The 11,427-nt window shown below is 57.6% G+C and overlaps 1 protein-coding gene across 1 annotated transcript; it reads left to right on the top strand.

Moving 5' to 3' along the window:
* Window positions 1-1,458: 1,458 nt before the first annotated feature.
* Window positions 1,459-7,970, top strand: VOLCADRAFT_96322 (uncharacterized protein; the record flags this gene model as incomplete). Its single annotated transcript, XM_002955409.1, has 5 exons — window positions 1,459-1,496; window positions 1,580-1,688; window positions 2,962-4,273; window positions 5,367-7,142; window positions 7,840-7,970. 5 exons carry the CDS (start codon window positions 1,459-1,461, stop codon window positions 7,968-7,970), a joined length of 3,366 nt encoding a protein of 1,121 aa, XP_002955455.1.
* Between the last annotated feature and the right edge of the window lie 3,457 nt (window positions 7,971-11,427).

Raw genomic sequence — 11,427 nt, 5'->3', positions numbered from 1 at the left:
AGTGAGGCTTTCATCAAATTTGGTTGGGTAACATTTGCAGGCATTACTCGTGACGTGGTTTTTACGGCCTAATTATAAGCTCCCTCACTAGGGCAGGGATATTATTGGCTTGTTCATAGTGCAGAAGCCATGCTATCAAACTCAAAGCAAGAAGAGGTAAAGACAAAGTCAGGTGAAAGGTAATAGCTGTGCAAGCCATGCTACGTACACTGGGAGAAGAGCGCAGTTGGCGGCTGTGGCAGCGGTTAGCGCAATTTCGTCCTGCAGCAGGCTTGCATGTGTTCTAGAAAGCTATTTATAAAAACATTACGTACGCTTTAACTTCAATAACAGTATACGTTCTGGTATAGTAAGGACCGTTCGGGTGACAGCTTTGTCGGAAATGCACTAGGCGAAGAAAGATTGCACAAGTTTACGCAATGTGATGTAGCTCAGCTGAAGATGAGAGCAAAGGTTATACACCTGGAGCTCTTATTTGTGGCACGTGATCATCCTCTTAGAACTGAGATGCTCCTCGTCGGTTGATAAAGTAACAATTGTGGCCGCGTGGCGAGTTTTCCATGGTGTTTGTCTCAGCGGTTCATTTTGCACCATACTGTCATGTGCATATTCGTCGTAAGAATAAACATTGCAGCATCGCGTGTACTTGTCCGTATAAAGCGCTGGTGGCGGGAAAAATGCAAGCGCTTCGATGATTACGGAGGGTTGCGCTTCTGGGTCAGACGTGGCACAAAGTTACGCAGAAGTGAAACCGCTTGTTTGAAGCAATTATATTATATTATGAGGTTATTCTTACCTATCCAGCCGATGCATTTTTTCTTCCGTTGGGTTTTGCATTTCCTTCGTGTAACCAACTGAAAATGCGGATTCTTCATGCCGAGAAAATGTATATTGCATAGACCACATCTAACAATTAAGGCCCACTTTTCAGTGTCAGGGGCGCAAATGTTGCTGGTGATCGTGTAGCTGTACCAACTGGCGCCGAGATGGGATTGCCGTGAAATTCAACAACTAACTTGCACATTCACGAGCTGTTTGCGGGCATATACCTTCAGAACCTTAGCAGAGTAGACTTACTTGGAGGGAGGTATGAATATTCATACGTGGCCAGATGGGGAGTTACCGCATCCAACGCAGGGGGTGGTAGAATAGTACGTCCGATTAGGGAATCAGGAGCTTTGCAAGGCACAAGAATTGTGCTCTACAGCACCATTGACCTATTGCCAAAGCTGCAGGCGGTATGCACATTTTTCGTTGAAGTACAGGAGCGCGCGAACGTACTGAGGTGTGGAGTTAGCAAGCTCCATACGGCCAAATCCGTCAAATCATTCAGCCGCAGGAGGATATCTATCAAGCAGCCTTCGCGCATTGCATATACTGAGCCAGCTTGTAGCGCCGCGTGGACTTAACTACGACATCCCCCGCTTCGTCGAGCCCAAGCCTTTGGCATGACCCACAATGACGGCTGGACTGCCAAGCACAGAAATGGCGATATCGTAAGTGGCTTTTTTGTAAGCCAAGACTCAATGCGAAGCTCGAAAACTGTTTGCGCAAGCAATGGCCGCCTCTTGCCTTGCAGGTCGCCCGTTTCCTTAATCTTGGGGTTGCAGATGCAAGCATGCGGTGATGACTATGACCCTAACAGTTTGCAGCACGGCCTCCAGCAGCCTGCTGCAGCTGAGGACGCAGTGAGCCTCGAAGGCCACATAATCGTAGAGGACACACACGCTGGGAATGATTCGCAAGCCGTGGTTTTGCCTCCACTTAGTGAGAGTGAAGGAGCTCACCTTTCGATGTCCGAGTCAGATGCGAGAGACCTTTCTTGCTTGCCTCTGGGCGCCGATGTCTCAGATGTCAGCGACACCGACACCCACAAGGAACCGACGTCGGAGCTTCTGGAGGTCGGCTCTAACACTGATAGTGCGGGAAGTAGCAGCGGTCAATATCAGAAAATAAATCGTCGTCACACTGGCCAAGGCTTCAAGGGAAGTGCCGCTCTACCAACGGCTGGTGGCACCAATCCATCGGCGCGACCAACTGTTAGACGGACCTCCAATGGCGGTGGCCCCCAACCGGCCCTCGGAAAGGTACGAATTTTTGTTCGTAATACACCCTGACCAGGCCCCGACAAGGCATGAAACGACATAATACTTAGGTTTTTTCGCCAGTCGCCAGTTTTTTTGTTGTAAAGCGCTCATTTCGGCGGTTACGGCTGAGACGCAGAGCTGCGGGCATCTGGCACCGGATTCTGTCAGGGCGTATCCTTAATCATCGAATTGATTGTGCTTGGGGTAGCTGGGAGCGTGGTGGCAAGGTCGCGGGCGGTGTTGGACGGCTCATGCGGTGCTTCTTACCTGCCTTCGCTCTGGCCAACTTGCCTTGGAGCAAAGCGTACTAACGCAGAGCCCCTAGCTTGGCGAATGTATTGTGCTTGGTGTTCGAATGCCACGTTCGTGCTGCTGTTAGGCATATGCGTCCGTGAAAATGCCACTGAGCCGATAGCTCTTTCGATGTGTGTTGCGCACGAATGCTTTGAGATCTAGTCCCCAAATGTCGAAAACCGCGAACATGTAGCTTTTCATCACAGCCGGATCGAGCTGCCTCAGTCAGCTGACTGCCCAACATCCGGCTATGGCGTTGTCGAGGAAATCCAACTTTACCTGGAGCCGCTGTGCCGCTTTCCTTTCCTATCAACACATATGTTAACTTAATATATGAATGCGCGCTCCAGGGATTATTGCGCCGGGTTTAGCGCTCTTTACAAAGATCAAGCTGGCAGAAGGTTTTAAATGATCTGTCGTATATCGGAGCCACGTGGCCTCTTATAGGTCAATCTCATAATTGACGCAATTTTTGCAGCAAACACACCTGGGGCTTGTCCAGTAAAGTCGTCTGCCCGTCTGCCATTCCACTGACCTTCGTTCGCTAACCCGGAGGCCTGCACCCCATCTCCGGCTCCAGGTATGCGACCTCATCCTGGACATGGACGCCGCCGCCGCCGCCGTAAGCGCCGCCTTGACGGGCATCCCGGGCGGACCACCCGTCCAAACTCGCAAGAACGGCCCCGGCGACGCTGCCGGAACCCTCGGTGTACGCCACTGCGGTGCCGTACACCCGCCACCGCCGCCGCCGCCGCCACCACCTCGTCGCAGCTTTTCCCATCACACGACAACCACCATCGCCACGGCTGCAGGCGCGCTCTTCGGTGTACACCCTAAGGCAGGAGCGCTGTATCCATTCTCGTTCCTTCAACAGCACCAGGCGCCGCCGCCGCCGCCGCCGCCGCGGCAGTACCTGCGCACCTTGTCCCAATCCTCGCAGCCGTACCACCTGTCGCCCGCGTCTTTGCCCACCCCGGCATCTGGTCGCGTCACGACGCGTATCGCTAATGTAGTCGGCGTCGGTGCGACCGGTTGCCATATGGGCGCGTTAGCGCCACCCAGTGCCCAGGGCCAGATAGCGGCAGGTGTCAATGCTACAGCAGTAGCAGTCGGCGCCAGCTCAGTACTAGGCGAGTCTCCAGAGGCGGCTCAGTACCCGTCCCTCAGTACTGCAGAGCTGCCGCCGCGCTGGCGCTTCAGCATTAGCGGGCCCACCGCAGATCTGGGGCGGGACTTCACGGCGCCACAGCGACCCATGGTTCGTTGGCATGCCAGCAGCAGCGGTCTGGCTACTGATCTGCCGCCGTACCAGTACGACTGCCAGCCGTACGGTTTCCAGCAACCAGTGGTCTCGCCGTCGTACCTCCAAGGCCCTTCAGTGCCGTCTCCGCAGCAGCACCCGTTTCAAGGCCAGGCCCAGCCCATGCTGATCCCCGGCACGTCCCAAGCACAGCTCCAACACCTGCAGCCCCAGCCGATAAGGCAGGCTCGTTCGGGACCGCTGATTGCAGCGCAGCAGCAACAACAACGCCACCATCATCTTCAACAACAACAACAGCAGCAGCAGCAACTGGATCGTGCAACAGCCAACCGCCTGATCGCCCTGTCCCAGCTACAGCAACAGCTGGGCGTACAGTCCGCCACTGCGCGGCAGCCCACCACCGCCGCCGCCGCTGCCGCGGCCGTCGGCTCAACCCTGACGCCATTGTCTCAATCGCTCCAGGTCAACATGCTAGCGCACCCTCACTGCTCCCTGCTGCCTCAGGCAGCGGTGCAAACCAGCACTCCACTGCATTCGCCTTTCGTGGGTGGTGTCTTGGGGCTCACCGAGCTCGGTTTCGACGTATGCACCGGAGTTGACCCGGGCACGAGGAACGCAGCGGGCGGCGTGGGTGCGCGGGCAGGCGGGGGACCGGGACCGGACCTGGCCGTCGCGGGTTCGGGATCTCCACTGCCTGGTGGCGCGGTTACCTTGAGCACGTCTCCCCGCCTCGGACATTTGCCACACCAGGAGTACCCCGGCGTGCCGGGGGATGGGGAGCACGAGCAGGAGCCTGGTCAAAGGGGCCCCCGGACGCAGCTGTTGGGTTTTGCGGCTAACGATAATTCTCGACAACAGCAATTTAACTTCAAGACTGAGGAGCATGCTTTGCAGCAGCAACAACAACAACAACAGCAGCAGCAACAACAACAGCAGCTCCTGGCGGTTATGGCGGCCGCAGCGGCGGCGTGGCAGCGGCCGCAGTGCGACGCACAGGAGGACTTGCAACAATCGTTGCCGCCGCCGTCTCCACAGCAGCAGCAGCTGTTGCATAAGGCACAGGCCCTAGGTCGGCCGTCTCCACCGTTATCTCTGGAAGGCGTTGCACAGTACGGCTCCCCGACAAGCGGTGAGTCCATTGTGGGTGAAGAATTGGGTCTCGGAGCGTTGAGGAGCTGGGGCCAAGGATTCTCCTGGGTCTGGGCGCACTAGGATAGCGTCCTGGCCCACAGCGTCTGTACTGTCAAGCCGAGGGGAAGGCCTACAGTACATGCTCGAGCACCACCTCTTAGCCGTTCTTCCATCGCAATGCAAGCATATGCGTCGTGTTCCTATCATGAAATTGTAATATTTGCTGTTGCGGTGCTATTGATTTTATTGTCGCTGTTTAAAGCTGTGACGTCGACAGTGGTTAAGATTTGATTTCCTAATTTTAAAGCTATTACGAACCAATGCCGCGACACGTCGCATATCCTTCAGCTGTCCGGACCTAGATAATAAGTAATCAAACGTTATCAAATATATTTTACATGTATAGAAACCGTTTGTGCGGGCTGAAATGTATCAAGATTGATTAAGAACGAAGTCATCGACTTCAAGGGTTCTAATCTGACGCCCTGCTGCCTGCAGTCTGCATGTATATCTGCATCTTTGGATTTGCCTGATTTGCCTGCCAAACCAGTAAACTTCGCCCGCCTCTGGATGACCGGGCCCACGCGCCACAGGCTCCCGAGTTCAAGCCGCGGCCGGTGGACGGCTCCAAGCCATTATGCAGGATGACCCTATCGCGCTCGTACGACTGTACGAGAGATCCCTCACCGCCGCAATGGCGGATGCCCAATGCGGCCGCGGACCGGTCAGCATGCAGCAGCTGCATCACGAGCACGAGCTGCTGCAGGGGGTTGCCGGTCTGCTGGCGGCCAACACATCCGCCGCAGCCATGGCAGCGCAGACGGCGGCCTCAGGCAGCGGCGAAGCCGAGGGTTGCCCGGACATAGACATCGACATGGAGCTAGCGATGTTGTTGGTTTCGGCGCGCCGCCACACCGCCGAGTGGCCTAGTCTGTCAGAGCCTTACAAGTACGGCATAATGATCACCGCCAGGGCCTTATCCCTGGGCCTATTGGATGCGGCAGGCAAGGGCCAAGCGCTTAATGAACGGTTGTACGGCGCCGTACAACCGCTTCTCTACACACTGGCGGAAAAGGACGAGTCTTTCCTGGGTATGTTGCGCGCTGCCATGCCGCCCCCGTCGGCGGCGGAGGGGACAGCAACGACGGGATCCACGTCGGCGGCGACGGCAGCTGAGGGGGATGCCACGTCAGCAGACGACAGCGTCGCCTCTGCACCCGCGGCGGCTTCACCGAAGCTGGCTCGTTGGTTATTGGAGACCCTCTGCACGATCGGGGGGTCCGCGGTGGGCGCGGCGGCGGGTAGCGACCCCGTCACCGCCCCTGCCGCCGCTCCCGCACGCGACTGGTCGTGGCGAGCGCGGGTACCTGGTGGCCCTTGCGAGAGCGATTGCGACACCGTCCTAGGATCCAGCTCCGGCGGCGCCGCCGGCGCCACAAGGCCTAGCTCTCAGGGCGAAGTCGAGCACAGTGAGGATGACCCTGGAATGACGGGCTTGGCCGCCGGCGGCTGCGCTGCGGTGGCTGCGACCCGAGCCGTGCCCCTGCAGCCTGAGGCGGCTGGCCAAGACCGCGCAGCTGGCGGCGGTGGCGGCGGCGCCAACAGCGATCCGCAAAGATTCCTGGGCCGTTCTTCCTCTGCGCCGGCAAATCGTGAGGCGAGGGGTCGCCTGCTGAGCAGCCTCTTTTCCTCCTTCAACAATAGCACGGCACGCGCCAACGCTGCGGCCGGCAGCGGCGGCTTTGGCGGCCCTAGCGGCGCCCTCGACGCCGGCTCGCTGGCGCAGTTATTGGACGATGATCCGGACCTGCTTGGCGCCGCCGCCGCCGCGGCAGCGCTGGGCGGCTGGCATGCGGGCGGCGGTTCCGACAGCGGAGGCGGCGCGCTGGACTCCACTGCTTCATCTTCCGTACTGGCCTCCTTCCTGGAGTCATTCGGCGCTGCCAGTCGCAGCAGCATGGCGCTATCGCCGCTGCTAGATGGGTGCAGCAGCGGCAGCCTGGACATGTCAAGCCTTAGCCTCAGCATCCACCCCTCGCCCCGTACATCCCCAGCGAACCCCTTAGCTATGAGAAGGGAGCTGGCGGCGGCGGTGGCGGCGGGTGCAGAGATCAATTCCGCTGGTGCCGCCGCGGCTGCGGTTGCGCAGCCGTCGTCGTCGGCGGCGGGGCCGCCGGCACCCAACTCTTCTGCTCAGTCGCTGCTGGCGGCGCCCCGACAGGGCCCCCCTGGTGCCGCTGGCTTGGTGCAAGTGCAGCTGTCGCCGCACTCCGCGGAGTTCGGGTCCGCGGTGGCGGCCGCCGCGGCGGCGATGGCGGCCGCGGCGGCTACCGGACCCGCGATTGGGGGACTGGCTGGATCACCGTACGGTGGATTTCCTCTTGACGTGGGCAGCATGGGGCCTGGCGGGCAGATGCGGCCTTTAGACATGCTGCAGTACCACCAACAGACCTTGAGCAACAACTATCACATCCACTGCCAGCAGCAGGCGCAGCAGCAGTACCAGCATCAGCAGCCGCTTGATGCGGCGGCTCTGGGAGCCTTATCTGGTAAGTTAACATGTTTTGCGTGTTTCACATTGCTGTTTTCTTTTTGTGCGACCTTGGCTTGCGGCGTGTATTCGTGCATGCGAGCGAGCGAGCGAGCGTGCGTGAGGATGCAAAGTGTGTGCTCTTCAAAAAGGTACAAAAGAAGCCTAGGTAAAAGAATGGTACAGAATTGCAATAGCGTATAGCAGCAACGGGAGGGAGCAGCAGCTGCAGTGGCACCACACAAGAGCGCGATGGAAACCGCGTATCTGTCCCCACTGGATCTGGTCCTTTTCCTCCGGACCCAATGCCGACCGCTTTCTCGGCCTCCCCACCTCCTCCCCCCCATTCGCCCCTTCATTTCCCACTCGGTCATTACTCCCCGCGACCTCACGTCTCAGACGACCTTCCGCTTCCTTCCCCGCCCCCCCGCGCCAACCCCGTCTCGGCCTCCTCCCTCCCGTTCCCCCTCCCGTTCCCTCTCCCGTCCTTCCCCACCCCGCCCGGGGGCGCCCCGCCAACACCCGACGTGCACTAGACCACCACGCTGCGGGGGCTCTCCTGGGCGCGCTGGAGGCTCGGGGCGACCTGGACGGCCTGTCCTGGGACCCTGAGGCGATTCAGACAGCCCTGCGCATCCTGCAAGCCACCGCCCAACTCGACGGCTAGCTGTACGGCAGCCTCGCTGGCTTTTCGAGGGGGAGGGTCCGCGTTGGTCACCGTGGGCCTCGTTGTATTGGGGGGCCAAGAGCGCGCGTGGGGGAGAGAGGGAGGGAGAAGTGTATGGGGGGGATGAACGAATGGCGAGTGGGGCTGGTGTACGGCCTCCAGGTAGCTTCTCTGTGAGTTTTACTGGCTCGTCTTCATGTTGGTGTTCGTGAAGGGGCTCGCGCGGATCTTTCTCCTCGCAGTATTTGGTTGGGTCTGGGTCTGGTTTGGGCGTGTGCATGTGTTTGTGTGCATATGCTCATGTGGCCTGTGAAGCGGCGGTTTTCGGTTGGGTTTGCAGGAGTCTCTTGCTTTGGGTGTTGGGGCCGGGGGTGTGGGTTCGGGGGGAGAGAGGGGGGGAGAGTGAGTGACCCTTAAGCGGCTCTCACAGTGCTGGCAGCTGCGGCGATAGCGGCTGCGGCGGCGGCACAGCTCCGGCGGGGGGGGCATGAGTTTAGAGCAACTAACATAGTATTGCTGTCGAAGCTGCGGTCAATCTCTTTCTTGCAGCTCATAAATTGCCGTACCTCGCATGTTTCTGACATCCCTGCCAACGAGCCTGTATCGCCGCGTGTGTGCCTGTTCGCGTCGCCAGCATCATAGCCTTTAAATCCTCTGCCGGCTTTTTCAAATCTCCAATCACATCGTACATAGACTGCCGTTCAATACAACTCGATGTCGTCGTGTGTCGCAGCGTGTGTTGCCCAAGCGCACTTATCACTAACAGTTTCGACAGCATCCCTCCTGGCGTGCTTGCGCGCCCTCATTTGTTAACTTGCGCCAGAAACCCATCTGAGGCTGTTTCTCTGGGTCTTCACTCCACACTTGCTCCGGTTTGCATAGGACCTGTGGTCAAATAGTGACCGGGCAAAATCAGGAAAAAGAGCAGTGTGGGGCCCTGGCTTAACACAAGGGGTGTTCGTGTGTTGCGCATCCATGTACAGTGATCGGCATGTGTGTGCTTCTTTTTTGGACATGGCGGTGGTTGCTTGCAACAATTATCGACAATCAGTCTTCTTTAGCGTAAGGAAGGATATTGTTGTGTGGTTGTGTACGCATAAATGCATGGTATGGTACTGCATTTGGTACGGCAGCTGGTTGGACGCACACTCTGCTAGTCGGTGATTTGCCTTTGTGAGGTTGTTTGTGAGGCATCATGCCGGCTCTCGGCCCGCAACACTGCGCAGCAGTTCGCGCTGAGACTCTGCTGACGACTACTTCTTGCTTTTACCTGAACGAAGTATAGAAAACGCGCGCGCGCTCTCCCTCTGCGTTGAATGGGCCAGGCCCTTTCGCACCTGCCAACGGCTGCGTAAGCCGACTGCTTTCGCAGTGCTTCCTTGCAATGCACACACAAGTTTTTGTCTCTCTTTACCTCGATAGCAAGAGCTCTTGGATTCTATGCAGTTATTTTTGGGATTGGTTGGACCCTCCTGGTACGGACGGACTGGGCTGAATCGGTTGGGTTGTATTCGTCCAGGATGCGCGGGGACAAGGTCGCTGTCCTCGAGCCCACCTACCCCTCTTCCTTTAACCTTCGTGCGTCGTGATGTTTTCTCCCGCCAGCGTGCTAGTTTGTAGGATGCATCATGATACTGTACATATGAGCGGTATAAAGTAGTACAATAAGACCGTTGGACTTCATTCCGTAGAGCGAAACGAGGCAACGTGCGAGGCCGGTAGACCACCACACGGCAGTGTACCTGGTACGGAGGGGAGCCGTTGGCGGATCTCGCGGGTGGGCTGGCTAAGCTCCGGTGCATGGTTGAGTTTTCAGTTGGCGAGCTTCAGATGGGGCTTTGCGTTCCGCAACATAATCTGTCATCAGGCTTTGCTTTGGTGCGCGAGATGGATGGCCGCCGTTTGGCTGCCCGCAGGCGGGCGGATATTTGGATGGATGGATGGATTGGGTGAATGGATGGATGGATGGATGGATGGATGGATGGATGGACGGAGAGAACTTGAAAGTCGTTCGTGCAGCTAGAAAGGTTTTTCCATTTCGCACGAACGGGCAGGTTTGCAGGTACGGGGACTACATTACGTTCCCCCCACCACCTCATGTACGTATGTATGTAACTGAAAACAAGGATAACAAACCGCGCACGTGCTGGTGAACCCAAAGCACACATGTCCGCCCCGGTCCCCAACCTGTGCCTTCCACCGCCCACCGCTGCTGTCCTGCTCCGCCAGCTGCCGCCGACACGGTCACCAACACGGCACGGGCATGCACGTTGTGCACCGCAGCCGGGGCCACATACCAGCCAGGACCACTGCATGTTGTGGCGAGCTATTGGCTGCCCGCGTGCACATCCATTACCTACCGATCGACTCGTTCCCTCTCGGCCCCCCGGGGCTGATGTCGCTTCCCGCACACTCGACACACATTACCAGCCCACGACCATCCCAAGGGAAAAAGTTCTCACCCTTTCCCACCCCATTCCAGGCAGGGGGACGGAAAGCAAAGTGCAGCGAAGGGGAACCTCTCGCGTCCGCGGAGCAGTGAGTGCAGTGCCGCTCTCCGCCGCCTCATCCTTGATCCTCTCCTCCCCTTGATGCTCTTCTTTTGCGCCCCAGATTATCCCAGCTGTCACAGACTTGTTAATATACTTTACTGTCATGGTCTGGTCTGGTGACACCACTGCATGTGACACATATTATGAATCTGGTTCAATTCATAGGCCCCGGACGTTGATCGGGAGAATGAGGTTATGGCTGCATGCTGGGGTGTGGAGATGAGGTCTAGTTGATGGACTAAGTTTCGCATGCTGAGATGGTGGTGATGGCTGATCTGTCTCTACGAATGTCTGGTGACTGAATGAGGCAGGGGTTTCAGTTCGTGCGGCGGAATTAATTCACATATGGATGGTGCTATAAGGTGATAAATGGTCGTAGAACTGACAATGTGATAAAGCGGCCCAGAAGCCTCCCACTCTGTAATATTAAAAAAAATCCACATATATAGTTCATGGCCCCCGGATTTTGACGGGCACCCCCCTATTCGTGCGGAACTTGGAACTTGCGAAGTATCGAGCGGGTTCAAGGTTGCAGAGCGGCACATATTGCCCCGGAAACGAAGCGAAACCACTGAAGCATTACGTGACGCGGGTTAGATGCGGGCATTTGCGCACGGAGGCGCAGCCCCGCCCCGGCCCAGTGCGGGCTTTTACCGGCACTATAACCGAAGTGGAACTTGTTGTGTCGAAAATTTTCATCAATTTCGCATCTCCTTTGGCTTCTCATCCACGCGCCCCAAATTAGAGTTGCACCCATGTGCACATGCAAGCATTCATACTATTTCGGCTGCAGCTTGAAGCACAGTAGACTATACTCCTCCAGAGCTGTCCAGGGCATCATCCGTCCATCCATCCATCTCTGCGCTGCACCACACCAAACCATACCACACCAAACCATACCACAC

The sequence above is a fragment of the Volvox carteri genome (assembly GCF_000143455.1).
Source record: "Volvox carteri f. nagariensis unplaced genomic scaffold VOLCAscaffold_51, whole genome shotgun sequence".
NCBI lineage: Eukaryota > Viridiplantae > Chlorophyta > Chlorophyceae > Chlamydomonadales > Volvocaceae > Volvox > Volvox carteri.
This window is presented reverse-complemented; position numbering and strand designations above follow the sequence as displayed.